At 36.2% G+C, this 21,709-nt stretch overlaps 2 protein-coding genes across 2 annotated transcripts in view; one reads left to right on the forward strand and one right to left on the reverse strand.

The window, feature by feature from the left end:
* Nucleotides 1-21,709, forward strand: part of LOC311119714 (tropomodulin-3-like) — a 79,676-nt gene that overhangs the window by 34,456 nt on the left and 23,511 nt on the right. Inside the window, exons 5-9 of the mRNA XM_084194377.1 lie at nucleotides 1-64; nucleotides 1,069-1,199; nucleotides 1,624-1,731; nucleotides 2,891-3,034; nucleotides 3,723-3,867. The exon at nucleotides 1-64 is cut by the window's left edge and continues 14 nt beyond it. Of these exons, the coding sequence (XP_084050503.1) occupies nucleotides 1-64; nucleotides 1,069-1,199; nucleotides 1,624-1,731; nucleotides 2,891-3,034; nucleotides 3,723-3,867 (592 nt within the window). The remainder of the gene's footprint in view (nucleotides 65-1,068; nucleotides 1,200-1,623; nucleotides 1,732-2,890; nucleotides 3,035-3,722; nucleotides 3,868-21,709) is intronic.
* On the reverse strand, nucleotides 12,680-15,313 carry LOC311119711 (E3 SUMO-protein ligase ZBED1-like). The gene is made up of 3 exons (XM_084194374.1): nucleotides 14,744-15,313; nucleotides 13,600-14,228; nucleotides 12,680-13,515 (listed from the first exon to the last, which is right to left on the reverse strand). The coding sequence occupies exons 1-3, from the start codon at nucleotides 15,300-15,302 to the stop codon at nucleotides 13,123-13,125; spliced, it is 1,581 nt and encodes a 526-aa protein (XP_084050500.1). The 5' UTR covers nucleotides 15,303-15,313; the 3' UTR covers nucleotides 12,680-13,122.

The raw sequence follows: 21,709 nt of genomic DNA on the forward strand, positions 1-21,709 counted from the left end.
CATACCCTGGTGACCAGCACACAGAGCTACGATGGAACCAGCAGTAAAGACGGAGGATACAACAGTGAGTACACCAACTCAACCGCAATGTAACCACAACGTAACCGCAATGTAACCATAATGAAACGTAACATAACCACAACGTAACCGCAATGTAACCATAATGAAACCGTAACATAACCACAACGTAACCGCAATGTAACCATAATGAAACCGTAACATAACCACAATGTAACCATAACACAACATTTTTACATTTTAGTCATTTAGCAGACTGATATAGAAATTAAAATATATACAGGTTAAAAGTAAAGACTAAATGTTCCAGACGCTCTTATCCAGAGCGACTTACAGTTAGTGAGTGCATACATTTTTCATACTGCCCCCCCCCGTGGGAAACGAACCCACAACCCTGGCGTTGCAAGCACCATGCTCTACCAACTGAGCAACAGGAGGCTCAAACCATAACATAACCACAATGTAACCACAACACAACCACAATGTAACCACAACACAACCTCAATCAAACCACAATGTAACCACAATGTAACCACAACACAACCACAATGTAACCACAACACAACCTCAATCAAACAACAATGTAACCACAACATAACCGCAATGTAACATAACATAATCACAATGTAACCACAACACAACCACAACATAACCACAACACTACCACAAAGCAACCACAATGTAATCATAACCGCAAAGTAACCACAGCACAAACGCAATGTAACCATAACATAACCACAACGTAACCTCAATGTAACCACAACACAACCGCAATGTAACCACAACACTACCACAAAGCAACCACAATGTAACCACAACCGCAAAGCAACCACAACATAACCACAAAGTTACCACAATGTAAACACAAAGTTACCACAATGTAACCGCTACATTAGTAACCCCAACATAACCAATGTTATATTTTGTCTTCATTGCATCTGGTTGTTTAGTGACTACAGTCCTCCGTATATAGCACGATACAAATAAATTTGATTGATTGTATTGATTGATTGATTGGTTGGTATATTATGAATATGTGTGTATTTCCAGACGTGGTTAAGGGAGAGCAGATGAACCCAGTGTTTGATGAGCCTCCGAACCCCACTAACGTAGACGACACCCTGCAGAGGATAAAAAGTAACGATGCCACACTCACTGAGGTTAACCTCAACAACATCAAGGTACGCACTCAGACACACACATGTATAAACGCACTCAGACACACACACACACACACACACACGTATAAACGCACTCAGACACACACACACACACACACATATAAACGCACTCAGACACACACACACACACGCATGTATAAACGCACTCAGACACACACACACACACGCATGTATAAACGCACTCAGACACACACACACACACGCATGTATGAACGCACTCAGACACACACACACACGCATGTATAAACGCACTCAGACACACACACATGTATAAACACACACACACACGTATAAACGCACTCAGACACACACACATGTATAAACACACACACACACACACACACACGTATAAACGCACTCAGACACACACACACATTCACAATGAGACAGGATGTGATTCCCCTGTATTTTCCTGGTGTTGCAGAACATTCCCATTCCCACGCTGAAGGAGTTTGCCAAGGCCATGGAGAGGAACACACATGTCAAGAAGTTCAGCCTCGCCGCCACGCGGAGCAACGATCCCGTCGCTGTGGTGAGTGTCTGTGTGAGTGTCTGTGTCTGTGTGAGTGTCTGTGTGAGTGTCTGTGTGAGTGTCTGTGTGAGTGTCAGTGTGAGTGTGAGTGTGAGTGTCTGTGTGAGTGTCTGTGTGAGTGTCTGTGTGAGTGTCTGTGTGAGTGTCTGTGTGAGTGTCTGTGTGAGTGTCTGTGTGAGTGTCTGTGAGTGTCTGTGTGTGTCTGTGAATGTGAGTGTCTGTGAATGTGAGTGTCTGTGAATGTGAGTGTCTGTGAATGTGAGTGTCTGTGAATGTGAGTGTCTGTGTGAGTGTGAGTGTGAGTGTCTGTGTGAGTGTCTGTGTGAGTGTCTGTGTGAGTGTCTGTGTGAGTGTCTGTGTGAGTGTCTGTGTGTGTGTCTGTGTGAGTGTCTGTGTGTGTGTCTGTGTGAGTGTGAGTGTCTGTGAGTGTCTGTGTGTGTGTCTGTCTCTGTGTGAGTGTCTGTGTGAGTGTCTTTGTGAGTGTCTGTGTGAGTGTCTGTGTGAGTGTCTGTGTGAGTGTCTGTGTGTGAGTGTCTGTGTGAGTGTCTGTGTGAGTGTCTGTGTGAGTGTCTGTGTCTGTGTGAGTGTGAGTGTCTGTGTGAGTGTCTGTGTGAGTGTCTGTGTGAGTGTCTGTGTGAGTGTCTGTGTCTGTGTGGGTGTGAGTGTCTGTGTCTGTGTGGGTGTGAGTGTGTGTGTCTGTGTGTGTGTGTGTCTGTGTGAGTGTGTGTGTGTGTGTGTGTGTGTCTGTGTGAGTGTCTGTGTGAGTGTCTGTGTGAGTGTCTGTGTGAGTGTCTGTGTGTGTGTCTGTGTGTGTGTGAGTGTGTGTCCCCACAAGAATAGTAAAAGAAAGAAGAATGTGACCAACTAGGGACATTTTGCTGGTCTCCACAAGAAAAAGGCTATTTCTAGGGGCTTTAGGGTTAGGGGTTAAAGGTTAGGAATATTGTTTAGGTCTAGGGTTAAGGTTAGGTGTTGGGGTAAGGGGAAATCAGATTCTGATTGGTAATCAATTTTGTGTCCCCACAATGTTAGTAAAACAAGACTGTGTGTGTGATCCTGTCATGTGACCCCGACCCCGTTGCAGTGTGTGTGTGTAGGGTAGAAGTGTGTGCAGGTTTTTGCTCCAACCCACTCCTAACTACTCCCCCCCCCCGCCCAGGCGATGAGTGAGATGCTGAAGGAAAACAAGTCGTTGCGGAGCCTCAACCTGGAGTCTAACTTCATCACCAGCGCTGGTGCTGCCGCCCTAGTGGACGCTCTCAGAGACAATGACACACTGACTGAGATCAAGATAGACAACCAGGTAACACACACACACATTATTGCACTAAATATACACACACACTAACTCACTACAGGGTTTTTTCTGCATAGAAAATTCTTAGGTGGGCTGCCTAAGTGTTTTTTCGGGCCGCCTATGTCCAGTGTTCGGGATGGTGAAACTTTTTCAGTGTAAATTTAAACGACTAAAACCAGATATAAAGTATGTTGAAAATATAATGGAGCGATATATTTTTAACTAAGATCATCTTTGAGAACTAACAATCACTGAAATAAAAACTAGACCGTCAGGGAGAACTTAAAATTCAAAAAATGATTGTCAATGCATGGGGCCCCCATTGATTTAGTTAGAATGTTTGAGTCACTCAGGTAGCTTAAGTCATGGCAAAATGTGTAGAATTGCATTTTGTCACTGTGGTCAACAGGAGGGCCTCTTAAATGTTCAGTCTGTGACCACACCCCTGGCCATGGCCACACCCCCGCCACACCCACCACCTAAGCCCCATTTTGATCTAGAAAAAACCCTGCACTAACACTGATACATTGTGAAGAGAAGATTATCTTAAAACTGTTGGCTGTTGACTTCTCCAGGAGTCGAAGACCAAGCGGACTGTGTGTGTAGTTCTTGACGTGTGTGTGTAGTTCTTGACGTGTGTGTGTAGTTCTTGACGTGTGTGTGTAGTTCTTGACGTGTGTGTGTGTCTCTACAGAGACAGCAGCTGGGGACTTCAGTGGAGATGGAGATGGCTAAGATGTTGGAGGAAAACAACAGCATAGTGAAGTTTGGCTACCACTTCTGCCAGCAGGGCCCACGTGCCAGAGCTTCTACTGCTATCACCAAGAACAATGACCTGAGTAAGAACACACACACACACACACACACACACACAGGAAAACAGAAACCGTGACAGGGTTACTATAACACAGTATAATGTATTATACTACAGTCAGACAGGGTTACTATAACACAGTATAATGTATTATACTACAGTCAGTCAGACAGGGTTACTATAACACAGTATAATGTATTATACTACAGTCAGACAGGGTTACTATAACACAGTATAATGTATTATACTACAGTCAGTCTGACAGGGTTACTATAACACAGTATAATGTATTATACTACAGTCAGACAGACAGGGTTACTATAACACAGTATAATGTATTATACTACAGTCAGACAGACAGGGTTACTATAACACAGTATAATGTATTATACTACAGTCAGACAGGGTTACTATAACACAGTATAATGTATTATACTACAGTCAGACAGGGTTACTATAACACAGTATAATGTATTATACTACAGTCAGACTGACAGGGTTACTATAACACAGTATAATGTATTATACTACAGTCAGACAGACAGGGTTACTATAACACAGTATAATGTATTATACTACAGTCAGACAGACAGGGTTACTATAACACAGTATAATGTATTATACTACAGTCAGACAGGGTTACTATAACACAGTATAATGTATTATACTACAGTCAGACAGGGTTACTATAACACAGTATAATGTATTATACTACAGTCAGTCAGGGTTACTATAACACAGTATAATGTATTATACTACAGTCAGAGAGGGTTACTATAACACAGTATAATGTATTATACTACAGTCAGACAGGGTTACTATAACACAGTATAATGTATTATACTACAGTCAGACAGACAGGGTTACTATAACACAGTATAATGTATTATACTACAGTCAGACAGGGTTACTATAACACAGTATAATGTATTATACTACAGTCAGACAGGGTTACTATAACACAGTATAATGTATTATACTACAGTCAGACAGGGTTACTATAACACAGTATAATGTATTATACTACAGTCAGACAGGGTTACTATAACACAGTATAATGTATTATACTACAGTCAGACAGACAGGGTTACTATAACACAGTATAATGTATTATACTACAGTCAGACAGGGTTACTATAACACAGTATAATGTATTATACTACAGTCAGACAGGGTTACTATAACTCAGTATAATGTATTATACTACAGTCAGACAGGGTTACTATAACACAGTATAATGTATTATACTACAGTCAGTCAGACAGGGTTACTATAACACAGTATAATGTATTATACTACAGTCAGACAGACAGGGTTACTATAACACAGTATAATGTATTATACTACAGTCAGACAGGGTTACTATAACACAGTATAATGTATTATACTACAGTCAGACAGGGTTACTATAACACAGTATAATGTATTATACTACAGTCAGACAGACAGGGTTACTATAACACAGTATAATGTATTATACTACAGTCAGACAGGGTTACTATAACACAGAATAATGTATTATACTACAGTCAGACAGGGTTACTATAACACAGAATAATGTATTATACTACAGTCAGTCAGACAGGGTTACTATAACACAGTATAATGTATTATACTACAGTCAGTCAGACAGGGTTACTATAACACAGTATAATGTTTTATACTACAGTCAGACAGGGTTACTATAACACAGTATAATGTATTATACTACAGTCAGACAGACAGGGTTACTATAACACAGTATAATGTATTATACTACAGTCAGACAGGGTTACTATAACACAGTATAATGTATTATACTACAGTCAGACAGACAGGGTTACTATAACACAGTATAATGTATTATACTACAGTCAGACAGGGTTACTATAACACAGAATAATGTATTATACTACAGTCAGACAGGGTTACTATAACACAGTATAATGTATTATACTACAGTCAGACAGACAGGGTTACTATAACACAGTATAATGTATTATACTACAGTCAGTCAGACAGGGTTACTATAACACAGTATAATGTATTATACTACAGTCAGACAGACAGGGTTACTATAACACAGTATAATGTATTATACTACAGTCAGACAGACAGGGTTACTATAACACAGTATAATGTATTATACTACAGTCAGACAGGGTTACTATAACACAGTATAATGTATTATACTACAGTCAGACAGGGTTACTATAACACAGTATACTGTATTATACTACAGTCAGACAGACAGGGTTACTATAACACAGTATAATGTATTATACTACAGTCAGACAGGGTTACTATAACACAGTATAATGTATTATACTACAGTCAGACAGGGTTACTATAACACAGTATACTGTATTATACTACAGTCAGTCAGACAGGGTTACTATAACACAGTATAATGTATTATACTACAGTCAGACAGGGTTACTATAACACAGTATAATGTATTATACTACAGTCAGACAGACAGGGTTACTATAACACAGTATAATGTATTATACTACAGTCAGACAGGGTTACTATAACACAGTATAATGTATTATACTACAGTCAGTCAGACAGGGTTACTATAACACAGTATAATGTATTATACTACAGTCAGACAGACAGGGTTACTATAACACAGTATAATGTATTATACTACCGTCAGACAGACAGGGTTACTATAACACAGTATAATGTATTATACTACAGTCAGACAGGGTTACTATAACACAGTATAATGTATTATACTACAGTCAGACAGGGTTACTATAACACAGTATACTGTATTATACTACAGTCAGACAGACAGGGTTACTATAACACAGTATAATGTATTATACTACAGTCAGACAGGGTTACTATAACACAGTATAATGTATTATACTACAGTCAGTCTGACAGGGTTACTATAACACAGTATAATGTATTATACTACAGTCAGACAGGGTTACTATAACACAGTATAATGTATTATACTACAGTCAGTCAGACAGGGTTACTATAACACAGTATAATGTATTATACTACAGTCAGACAGGGTTACTATAACACAGTATAATGTATTATACTACAGTCAGACAGACAGGGTTACTATAACACAGTATAATGTATTATACTGCAGTCAGACAGGGTTACTATAACACAGTATAATGTATTATACTACAGTCAGTCAGACAGGGTTACTATAACACAGTATAATGTATTATACTACAGTCAGACAGGGTTACTATAACACAGTATAATATATTATACTACAGTCAGACAGACAGGGTTACTATAACACAGTATAATGTATTATACTACAGTCAGACAGACAGGGTTACTATAACACAGTATAATGTATTATACTACAGTCAGACAGACAGGGTTACTATAACACAGTATAATGTATTATACTACAGTCAGTCAGACAGGGTTACTATAACACAGTATAATGTATTATACTACAGTCAGACAGGGTTACTATAACACAGTATAATGTATTATACTACAGTCAGTCAGACAGGGTTACTATAACACAGTATAATGTATTATACTACAGTCAGACAGGGTTACTATAACACAGTATAATGTATTATACTACAGTCAGACAGGGTTACTATAACACAGTATAATGTATTATACTACAGTCAGTCAGACAGGGTTACTATAACACAGTATAATGTATTATACTACAGTCAGACAGACAGGGTTACTATAACACAGTATAATGTATTATACTACAGTCAGTCAGACAGGGTTACTATAACATAGTATAATGTATTATACTACAGTCAGACAGACAGGGTTACTATAACACAGTATAATGTATTATACTACAGTCAGACAGGGTTACTATAACACAGTATAATGTATTATACTACAGTCAATCAGACAGGGTTACTATAACACAGTATAATGTATTATACTACAGTCAGTCAGACAGGGTTACTATAACACAGTATAATGTTTTATACTACAGTCAGACAGGGTTACTATAACACAGTATAATGTATTATACTACAGTCAGTCAGACAGGGTTACTATAACACAGTATAATGTATTATACTACAGTCAGACAGACAGGGTTACTATAACACAGTATAATGTATTATACTACAGTCAGACAGACAGGGTTACTATAACACAGTATAATGTATTATACTACAGTCAGACAGGGTTACTATAACACAGTATAATGTATTATACTACAGTCAGACAGGGTTACTATAACACAGTATAATGTATTATACTACAGTCAGACAGACAGGGTTACTATAACACAGTATAATGTATTATACTACAGTCAGACAGGGTTACTATAACACAGAAGAATGTATTATACTACAGTCAGACAGGGTTACTATAACACAGAATAATGTATTATACTACAGTCAGTCAGACAGGGTTACTATAACACAGTATAATGTATTATACTACAGTCAGTCAGACAGGGTTACTATAACACAGTATAATGTATTATACTACAGTCAGACAGACAGGGTTACTATAACACAGTATAATGTATTATACTACAGTCAGACAGGGTTACTATAACACAGTATAATGTATTATACTACAGTCAGACAGGGTTACTATAACACAGTATAATGTATTATACTACAGTCAGACAGGGTTACTATAACACAGTATAATGTATTATACTACAGTCAGACAGACAGGGTTACTATAACACAGTATAATGTATTATACTACAGTCAGACAGGGTTACTATAACACAGTATAATGTATTATACTACAGTCAGACAGACAGGGTTACTATAACACAGTATAATGTATTATACTACAGTCAGACAGGGTTACTATAACACAGAATAATGTATTATTCTACAGTCAGACAGGGTTACTATAACACAGTATAATGTATTATACTACAGTCAGACAGACAGGGTTACTATAACACAGTATAATGTATTATACTACAGTCAGTCAGACAGGGTTACTATAACACAGTATAATGTATTATACTACAGTCAGACATACAGGGTTACTATAACACAGTATAATGTATTATACTACAGTCAGACAGACAGGGTTACTATAACACAGTATAATATATTATACTACAGTCAGACAGGGTTACTATAACACAGTATAATGTATTATACTACAGTCAGACAGGGTTACTATAACACAGTATACTGTATTATACTACAGACAGACAGGGTTACTATAACACAGTATAATGTATTATACTACAGTCAGACAGGGTTACTATAACACAGTATAATGTATTATACTACAGTCAGACAGGGTTACTATAACACAGTATACTGTATTATACTACAGTCAGTCAGACAGGGTTACTATAACACAGTATAATGTATTATACTACAGTCAGACAGGGTTACTATAACACAGTATACTGTATTATACTACAGTCAGACAGGGTTACTATAACACAGTATAATGTATTATACTACAGTCAGTCAGACAGGGTTACTATAACACAGTATAATGTATTATACTACAGTCAGACAGGGTTACTATAACACAGTATAATGTATTATACTACAGTCAGACAGACAGGGTTACTATAACACAGTATAATGTATTATACTACAGTCAGACAGGGTTACTATAACACAGTATAATGTATTATACTACAGTCAGTCAGACAGGGTTACTATAACACAGTATAATGTATTATACTACAGTCAGACAGACAGGGTTACTATAACACAGTATAATGTATTATACTACCGTCAGACAGACAGGGTTACTATAACACAGTATAATGTATTATGCTACAGTCAGACAGGGTTACTATAACACAGTATAATGTATTATACTACAGTCAGACAGGGTTACTATAACACAGTATACTGTATTATACTACAGTCAGTCAGACAGGGTTACTATAACACAGTATAATGTATTATACTACAGTCAGACAGGGTTACTATAACACAGTATAATGTATTATACTACAGTCAGTCAGACAGGGTTACTATAACACAGTATAATGTATTATACTACAGTCAGTCAGACAGGGTTACTATAACACAGTATAATGTATTATACTACAGTCAGTCTGACAGGGTTACTATAACACAGTATAATGTATTATACTACAGTCAGACAGGGTTACTATAACACAGTATAATGTATTATACTACAGTCAGTCAGACAGGGTTACTATAACACAGTATAATGTATTATACTACAGTCAGACAGGGTTACTATAACACAGTATAATGTATTATACTACAGTCAGACAGACAGGGTTACTATAACACAGTATAATGTATTATACTACAGTCAGACAGGGTTACTATAACACAGTATAATGTATTATACTACAGTCAGACAGGGTTACTATAACACAGTATAATGTATTATACTACAGTCAGACAGACAGGGTTACTATAACACAGTATAATGTATTATACTACAGTCAGACAGGGTTACTATAACACAGAAGAATGTATTATACTACAGTCAGACAGGGTTACTATAACACAGAATAATGTATTATACTACAGTCAGTCAGACAGGGTTACTATAACACAGTATAATGTATTATACTACAGTCAGTCAGACAAGGTTACTATAACACAGTATAATGTATTATACTACAGTCAGTCAGACAGGGTTACTATAACACAGTATAATGTTTTATACTACAGTCAGACAGACAGGGTTACTATAACACAGTATAATGTATTATACTACAGTCAGACAGGGTTACTATAACACAGTATAATGTATTATACTACAGTCAGACAGACAGGGTTACTATAACACAGTATAATGTATTATACTACAGTCAGACAGGGTTACTATAACACAGAATAATGTATTATTCTACAGTCAGACAGGGTTACTATAACACAGTATAATGTATTATACTACAGTCAGACAGACAGGGTTACTATAACACAGTATAATGTATTATACTACAGTCAGTCAGACAGGGTTACTATAACACAGTATAATGTATTATACTACAGTCAGACAGACAGGGTTACTATAACACAGTATAATGTATTATACTACAGTCAGACAGACAGGGTTACTATAACACAGTATAATGTATTATACTACAGTCAGACAGGGTTACTATAACACAGTATAATGTATTATACTACAGTCAGACAGGGTTACTATAACACAGTATACTGTATTATACTACAGACAGACAGGGTTACTATAACACAGTATAATGTATTATACTACAGTCAGACAGGGTTACTATAACACAGTATAATGTATTATACTACAGTCAGACAAGGTTACTATAACACAGTATACTGTATTATACTACAGTCAGTCAGACAGGGTTACTATAACACAGTATAATGTATTATACTACAGTCAGACAGGGTTACTATAACACAGTATACTGTATTATACTACAGTCAGACAGGGTTACTATAACACAGTATAATGTATTATACTACAGTCAGTCAGACAGGGTTACTATAACACAGTATAATGTATTATACTACAGTCAGACAGGGTTACTATAACACAGTATAATGTATTATACTACAGTCAGACAGACAGGGTTACTATAACACAGTATAATGTATTATACTACAGTCAGACAGGGTTACTATAACACAGTATAATGTATTATACTACAGTCAGTCAGACAGGGTTACTATAACACAGTATAATGTATTATACTACAGTCAGACAGACAGGGTTACTATAACACAGTATAATGTATTATACTACCGTCAGACAGACAGGGTTACTATAACACAGTATAATGTATTATACTACAGTCAGGCAGGGTTACTATAACACAGTATAATGTATTATACTACAGTCAGACAGGGTTACTATAACACAGTATACTGTATTATACTACAGTCAGACAGACAGGGTTACTATAACACAGTATAATGTATTATACTACAGTCAGACAGACAGGGTTACTATAACACAGTATAATGTATTATACTACAGTCAGACAGGGTTACTATAACACAGTATAATGTATTATACTACAGTCAGTCAGACAGGGTTACTATAACACAGTATAATGTATTATACTACAGTCAGACAGACAGGGTTACTATAACACAGTATAATGTATTATACTACAGTCAGACAGGGTTACTATAACACAGTATAATGTATTATACTACAGTCAGTCAGACAGGGTTACTATAACACAGTATAATGTATTATACTACAGTCAGACAGGGTTACTATAGCACAGTATAATGTATTATACTACAGTCAGTCAGACAGGGTTACTATAACACAGTATAATGTATTATACTACAGTCAGACAGACAGACAGGGTTACTATAACACAGTATAATGTATTATACTACAGTCAGACAGACAGACAGGGTTACTATAACACAGTATAATGTATTATACTACAGTCAGACAGTCAGACAGGGTTACTATAACACAGTATAATGTATTATACTACAGTCAGACAGACAGGGTTACTATAACACAGTATAATGTATTATACTACAGTCAGACAGGGTTACTATAACACAGTATAATGTATTATACTACAGTCAGTCAGACAGGGTTACTATAACACAGTATAATGTATTATACTACAGTCAGACAGGGTTACTATAGCACAGTATAATGTATTATACTACAGTCAGACAGACAGGGTTACTATAACACAGTATAATGTATTATACTACAGTCAGACAGGGTTACTATTAAGGCTGAACGATTTTGGAAAATAATCTAATTGCGATTTTTTGCCCCCAATATTGCGATTGCGATTTAATATGCGATTTAATTTATTTATCCTTTTTCCCCTACAAAACATAATGAATGATTTAAATATGACCAACACAATAGTATATACATTTAGTGTGAAATGTTCTTTCCCATAGGCTGGGTCTATTTGTTAGAATTAAATTCAAACATGTATGACTTGAAATAAATGACATTTTTATTGAACTGCTCATTACAGAAACATCTGTGGCTTTGCCACTGTGCATTTAAATAATTTAAACAAAGGCATGAACTTTGTAAACACTGTGTGCAAAAGGTACAGTCTTAAGAAAAAAATAATTTTAAATTGTATGTATCTTACTGCTCCCAAGTCAGTAACATTTCACACAACTGAAACAAGGAATTTGCTTTGAAAATATTTTGTAAAATCAAAGTAAATAAAGTTATAAATAAAAAATGAGAAATGCACTTTTAATTTAGACAAACTATTTTTTATAAACGATTTGAATATTATAATATAAAATAGATGAGCCTCACTTATCTCAAGTACACAACAATAACACACCACACAGACTAAAGTTCACTACGAGTATGGCACTGCCAGCCATACTTATCCAACAGTTCTGTTCTCAGTGGCTCACAGGTTTTTTGCTAAGAAAACCAGAATATTGACTTTTTCTGGCTTCAAGGCTGAGCGAGTGCAAGTCACAATATTCCCTCCTGTGCTAAAAAGACGCTCTGAGGGAGCGCTTGTAGCAGGTACACAAAGATACTTGCGTGCCATGGTGCACAACTGTGGGTAGCTGATCTTGTGCACCCTCCACCAAGCCAATGGATCATCTTCTCCATCAATGGTAGGAGTCATCAGGTAATTGTTTATCTCTGCCTCTGCGACATCTTCAAGATTTACAGGCAAAGAAGGAGAGGCTGAACTGGTCTTGAAAAAACTGCCAAGAGACCTCTTCGTCTTTTCCCCCAAGGACTGTGCACTTTGAGGCATCTGAACAGTTTCAGTACGAGACCTCTTCTCCTATTAGATGAAAACAACAGCCATTAGTTTTCCAGTTAGATTTTACAGAAAATTTTTGTTTTTGTGAAATACATAATTATTTACCCAATGATATGTACGTTGTGCCAAGTCTACTATCTCTGTCTTCAGACGAGTCTTGATAGCAGGGATGTTGTCTGTACTGATGTACTGTATTTTGAACCTAGGGTCCAGGAAACAGGCAACATCCAAAAGCTCCTGGATGTTTGGGTCTCCATATTTGTTATTGAGGTATGCTAGGACTTTGGTTTTTATTGATTTAGTCAGGTCAGTGTCCTCAGCATCTTCAGCCAGGACTGATGTGGCAAAAAGGTGGAGAACTGGCTTGAGGTAGGAGATGCTTACATACTCCTCTCCAGAAAGAGCATCAGTAAACTCCAGTAGAGGATGCAGTGCCTTGTGAATCGACTCCAACACGTCAATATCCTGCCAGGTTGGGATAAGGGAGCGTGCATATCGATCTCCAGACAATACCTGAGAAATGGCTTTGGCCTGTTCAAGCACTCTGGCAATCATCATTTCTTTAGAACCCCATCTTGTTGGGCACTCCGTTATGAGGTTGTGCTCAGGGAGTTTGAGCTCTCTCTGTGCCTCCGTCAGGGCTGCTTTCTTCTTCCAACTGTGGGAAAAGTGCCCCACCAGCTTCCTGCACAGTGCTGTTGCCCTTGACACTCTGTCATCTTTGAGTGCATTTTCTAAAAGAAATAAAAAGTAGTGTATTACACACAATTTGAGTTTTGATACAAGGCTCTCACTATTACACACTCAAATTAGCTGTAATTCTGAAATACACACATCCACAACACATCCTCTCTCTCTCTCTCAATTCAAAGGGTCTTTATTTGCATGTCAATTCTCTCTCTCTTTCTCTCTCTCTCTCTCTCATAAACACTAAAAAAACATGTAAAAAACAAAAACAAGAAAAGAAAAAAAATGCAGGTGGGCATTCCACCACAGACAGACATATGATATAAGCAAGTAAAATGAATTTACATATTAGAAAAGGAGTGGAAGTATGAATTTATTTAATCCCATCCGATTTATATAATATCATTTATATATATTTGTATATTCAGCTTTACTAATCGACGCATCTCTCTCTCTCGCACTCGCGCACACACACACACACACACACACACAACACACACACACACACACACACACACACACACACACACACACACACACACACACACACACGATAACTTACCAATGGCAAGATGTAATCTGTGGCCAAAACATTGGAGCCTCGTCCATTCATTAAGCCGCGCAGCAAGCACCATATTCGACGCGTTGTCCGTCGTGATGCAGACGTGATTCTCCTCGTGGAGATCCCAGCTGACAAGCCCTTCTCTCAGGCCGGCTGCAATATTTTCCCCTGTGTGATCGTCTGGGAAGTAGGTAGTTTGTAGGCAGCGAGCTCGGAGGTTGAAATCTTCATCAATAAAATGGACTGTAAGACTCTGGTACGGCTCAGCTGTGCGGCTTGACCACATATCAGTAGTGCTAGCAAAAAACTCCACCGTTTTAAGTTCCGCGGCGACTTTCTCTTTGCACTTTTTGTACAGCTCCGGTATGGCAGTCTGACTGAAGTATGTGCGGGAGGGTATACTGTAACGTTTATCAAGCGTATGTATTAATGCCATGAACCCAGGCTTGGTCACCGTGCTGAGAGGCATCATATCTTTGGCTATGAACTCGGTTATTGTCCGAGTGATTTCTCCGTGCCGTTTTGAATTACGTTCATACGGAGTGACACTTTCGAACATTTCTGTCAGTGATCCCTGTCTTGAGGTATTTGGCTTGTCTCGCGCACTGATGCTCGGCATTTTGGTCATACAACTGTCATGCATTGATTTGTGGTATTTTTTTAAGTGCTGAAACAGGTTTGTAGTGTTACCCCGTGAAGTAGCAATCGGAGCACGGCATGCTCTGCACAACACCTGACGCTGCTCAGCATCTTCTTTTTTAAAACCAAAATAGTTCCACACCACCGACGTGCTGTTCCTCTTCGATATTAAAGTATCAGCTGTGTCAGTTTCTGACTGTTCCGTCGAGCAAGAGGCCATTGCGCTGGACAGCATGAAAAGTCGCGTCACGTGACCACCTCAAATCGCGCACGTTGCGATTAGAAAATCGCGTTCAGTCAAATCGCGATATTATCGCGAATGCAATTAATCGTTCAGCCCTAGTTACTATAACACAGTATAATGTATTATACTACAGTCAGTCAGACAGGGTTACTATAACACAGTATAATGTATTATACTACAGTCAGACAGGGTTACTATAACACAGTATAATGTATTATACTGCAGTCAGTCAGACAGGGTTACTATAACACAGAATAATGTATTATACTACAGTCAGACAGGGTTACTATAACACAGTATAATGTATTATACTACAGTCAGACAGACAGGGTTACTATAACACAGTATCATGTATTATACTACAGTCAGTCAGACAGGGTTACTATAACACAGTATACTATATTATACTACAGTCAGACAGACAGGGTTACTATAACACAGTATAATGTATTATACTACAGTCAGACAGACAGGGTTACTATAACACAGTATAATGTATTATACTACAGTCAGACAGACAGGGTTACTATAACACAGTATAATGTATTATACTACAGTCAGTCAGACAGGGTTACTATAACACAGTATAATGTATTATACTACAGTCAGACAGGGTTACTATAACACAGTATAATGTATTATACTACAGTCAGTCAGACAGGGTTACTATAACACAGTATAATGTATTATACTACAGTCAGACAGGGTTACTATAACACAGTATAATGTATTATACTACAGTCAGACAGGGTTACTATAACACAGTATAATGTATTATACTACAGTCAGACAGACAGGGTTACTATAACACAGTATAATGTATTATACTACAGTCAGTCAGACAGGGTTACTATAACACAGTATTATGTATTATACTACAGTCAGACAGACAGGGTTACTATAACACAGTATAATGTATTATACTACAGTCAGACAGACAGGGTTACTATAACACAGTATAATGTATTATACTACAGTCAGTCAGACAGGGTTACTATAACACAGTATAATGTATTATACTACAGTCAGACAGACAGGGTTACTATAACACAGTATAATGTATTATACTACAGTCAGTCAGACAGGGTTACTATAACACAGTATAATGTATTATACTACAGTCAGACAGACAGGGTTACTATAACATAGTATAATGTATTATACTACAGTCAGACAGACAGGGTTACTATAACACAGTATAATGTATTATACTACAGTCAGACAGGGTTACTATAACACAGTATATTGTATTATACTACAGTCAATCAGACAGGGTTACTATAACACAGTATAATGTATTATACTACAGTCAGTCAGACAGGGTTACTATAACACAGTATAATGTATTATACTACAGTCAGACAGACAGGGTTACTATAACACAGTATAATGTATTATACTACAGTCAGACAGGGTTACTATAACACAGTATAATGTATTATACTACAGTCAGTCAGACAGGGTTACTATAACACAGTATAATGTATTATACTACAGTCAGACAGGGTTACTATAACACAGTATAATGTATTATACTACAGTCTGACAGGGTTACTATAACACAGTATAATGTATTATACTACAGTCAGACAGACAGGGTTACTATAACACAGTATAATGTATTATACTACAGTCAGTCAGACAGGGTTACTATAACACAGTATTATGTATTATACTACAGTCAGACAGACAGGGTTACTATAACACAGTATAATGTATTATACTACAGTCAGACAGACAGGGTTACTATAACACAGTATAATGTATTATACTACAGTCAGACAGGGTTACTATAACACAGTATAATGTATTATACTACAGTCAGACAGACAGGGTTACTATAACACAGTATAATGTATTATACTACAGTCAGTCAGACAGGGTTACTATAACATAGTATAATGTATTATACTACAGTCAGACAGGGTTACTATAACACAGTATAATGTATTATACTACAGTCAGACAGACAGGGTTACTATAACACAGTATAATGTATTATACTACAGTCAGACAGACAGGGTTACTATAACACAGTATAATGTATTATACTACAGTCAGACAGGGTTACTATAACACAGTATAATGTATTATACTACAGTCAGACAGGGTTACTATAACACAGTATAATGTATTATACTACAGTCAGACAGACAGGGTTACTATAACACAGTATAATGTATTATACTACAGTCAGACAGACAGGGTTACTATAACACAGTATAATGTATTATACTACAGTCAGACAGGGTTACTATAACACAGTATAATGTATTATACTACAGTCAGACAGGGTTACTATAACACAGTATAATGTATTATACTACAGTCAGACAGGGTTACTATAACACAGTATAATGTATTATACTACAGTCAGACAGGGTTACTATAACACAGTATAATGTATTATACTACAGTCAGTCAGACAGGGTTACTATAACACAGTATAATGTATTATACTACAGTCAGTCAGACAGGGTTACTATAACACAGTATAATGTATTATACTACAGTCAGACAGACAGGGTTACTATAACACAGTATAATGTATTATACTACAGTCAGTCTGACAGGGTTACTATAACACAGTATAATGTATTATACTACAGTCAGTCAGACAGGGTTACTATAACACAGTATAATGTATTATACTACAGTCAGACAGGGTTACTATAACACAGTATAATGTATTATACTACAGTCTGACAGGGTTACTATAACACAGTATAATATATTATACTACAGTCAGACAGGGTTACTATAACACAGTATAATGTATTATACTACAGTCAGTCAGGGTTACTATAACACAGTATAATGTATTATACTACAGTCAGTCAGACAGGGTTACTATAACACAGTATAATGTATTATACTACAGTCAGACAGGGTTACTATAACACAGTATAATGTATTATACTACAGTCAGTCAGACAGGGTTACTATAACACAGTATAATGTATTATACTACAGTCAGACAGGGTTACTATAACACAGTATAATGTATTATACTACAGTCAGTCAGACAGGGTTACTATAACACAGTATAATGTATTATACTACAGTCAGACAGGGTTACTATAACACAGTATACTGTATTATACTACAGTCAGACAGACAGGGTTACTATAACACAGTATAATGTATTATACTACAGTCAGACAGGGTTACTATAACACAGTATAATGTATTATACTACAGTCAGTCTGACAGGGTTACTATAACACAGTATAATGTATTATACTACAGTCAGACAGGGTTACTATAACACAGTATAATGTATTATACTACAGTCAGACAGGGTTACTATAACACAGTATAATGTATTATACTACAGTCAGACAGACAGGGTTACTATAACACAGTATAATGTATTATACTACAGTCAGACAGGGTTACTATAACACAGTATAATGTATTATACTACAGTCAGACAGGGTTACTATAACACAGTATAATGTATTATACTACAGTCAGACAGACAGGGTTACTATAACACAGTATAATGTATTATACTACAGTCAGACAGACAGGGTTACTATAACACAGTATAATGTATTATACTACAGTCAGACAGGGTTACTATAACACAGTATAATGTATTATACTACAGTCAGTCAGACAGGGTTACTATAACACAGTATAATGTATTATACTACAGTCAGTCAGACAGGGTTACTATAACACAGTATAATGTATTATACTACAGTCAGTCTGACAGGGTTACTATAACACAGTATAATGTATTATACTACAGTCAGACAGGGTTACTATAACACAGTATAATGTATTATACTACAGTCAGTCAGACAGGGTTACTATAACACAGTATAATGTATTATACTACAGTCAGACAGGGTTACTATAACACAGTATAATGTATTATACTACAGTCAGACAGACAGGGTTACTATAACACAGTATAATGTATTATACTACAGTCAGACAGGGTTACTATAACACAGTATAATGTATTATACTACAGTCAGTCAGACAGGGTTACTATAACACAGTATAATGTATTATACTACAGTCAGACAGGGTTACTATAACACAGTATAATGTATTATACTACAGTCAGTCAGACAGGGTTACTATAACACAGAATAATGTATTATACTACAGTCAGACAGGGTTACTATAACACAGTATAATGTATTATACTACAGTCAGACAGACAGGGTTACTATAACACAGTATAATGTATTATACTACAGTCAGTCAGACAGGGTTACTATAACACAGTATAATGTATTATACTACAGTCAGACAGACAGGGTTACTATAACACAGTATAATGTATTATACTACAGTCAGACAGACAGGGTTACTATAACACAGTATAATGTATTATACTACAGTCAGACAGACAGGGTTACTATAACACAGTATAATTTATTATACTACAGTCAGTCAGACAGGGTTACTATAACACAGTATAATGTATTATACTACAGTCAGTCAGGGTTACTATAACACAGTATAATGTATTATACTACAGTCAGTCAGACAGGGTTACTATAACACAGTATAATGTATTATACTACAGTCAGTCAGACAGGGTTACTATAACACAGTATAATGTATTATACTACAGTCAGACAGGGTTACTATAACACAGTATAATGTATTATACTACAGTCAGTCAGACAGGGTTACTATAACACAGTATAATGTATTATACTACAGTCAGTCAGACAGGGTTACTATAACACAGTATAATGTATTATACTACAGTCAGACAGGGTTACTATAACACAGTATACTGTATTATACTACAGTCAGACAGACAGGGTTACTATAACACAGTATAATGTATTATACTACAGTCAGACAGGGTTACTATAACACAGTATAATGTATTATACTACAGTCAGTCTGACAGGGTTACTATAACACAGTATAATGTATTATACTACAGTCAGTCAGACAGGGTTACTATAACACAGTATAATGTATTATACTACAGTCAGTCAGACAGGGTTACTATAACACAGTATAATGTATTATACTACAGTCAGTCTGACAGGGTTACTATAACACAGTATAATGTATTATACTACAGTCAGACAGGGTTACTATAACACAGTATAATGTATTATACTACAGTCAGTCAGACAGGGTTACTATAACACAGTATAATGTATTATACTACAGTCAGACAGGGTTACTATAACACAGTATAATGTATTATACTACAGTCAGACAGGGTTACTATAACACAGTATAATGTATTATACTACAGTCAGACAGGGTTACTATAACACAGTATAATGTATTATACTACAGTCAGTCAGACAGGGTTACTATAACACAGTATAATGTATTATACTACAGTCAGACAGGGTTACTATAACACAGTATAATGTATTATACTACAGTCAGACAGGGTTACTATAACACAGTATAATGTATTATACTACAGTCAGTCAGACAGGGTTACTATAACACAGAATAATGTATTATACTACAGTCAGACAGGGTTACTATAACACAGTATAATGTATTATACTACAGTCAGACAGACAGGGTTACTATAACACAGTATAATGTATTATACTACAGTCAGTCAGACAGGGTTACTATAACACAGTATAATGTATTATACTACAGTCAGACAGACAGGGTTACTATAACACAGTATAATGTATTATACTACAGTCAGACAGACAGGGTTACTATAACACAGTATAATGTATTATACTACAGTCAGACAGACAGGGTTACTATAACACAGTATAATGTATTATACTAAAGTCAGTCAGACAGGGTTACTATAACACAGTATAATGTATTATACTACAGTCAGACAGGGTTACTATAACACAGTATAATGTATTATACTACAGTCAGTCAGACAGGGTTACTATAACACAGTATAATGTATTATACTACAGTCAGACAGGGTTACTATAACACAGTATAATGTATTATACTACAGTCAGACAGGGTTACTATAACACAGTATAATGTATTATTCTACAGTCAATCAGACAGGGTTACTATAACACAGTATAATGTATTATACTACAGTCAGTCAGACAGGGTTACTATAACACAGTATAATGTATTATACTACAGTC

The sequence above is a fragment of the Coregonus lavaretus genome, assembly GCF_964263955.1.
Source record: "Coregonus lavaretus genome assembly, contig: HAP1_SCAFFOLD_290, whole genome shotgun sequence".
Classification (NCBI taxonomy): domain Eukaryota; kingdom Metazoa; phylum Chordata; class Actinopteri; order Salmoniformes; family Salmonidae; genus Coregonus; species Coregonus lavaretus.

Excerpts from the sequence above, each read along its gene's own strand:
- LOC311119711 (XM_084194374.1), bottom strand. The coding sequence starts at position 15,302 with ATGTTCGAAAGTGTCACTCCGTATGAACGTAATTCAAAACGGCACGGA. Across the intron at positions 14,229-14,743 it reads CAGATTACATCTTGCCATTG|AAAATGCACTCAAAGATGAC; the intron begins GTAAGTTATCGT and ends TATTTCTTTTAG. Across the intron at positions 13,516-13,599 it reads CACAACGTACATATCATTGG|GAGAAGAGGTCTCGTACTGA; the intron begins GTAAATAATTAT and ends TTCATCTAATAG.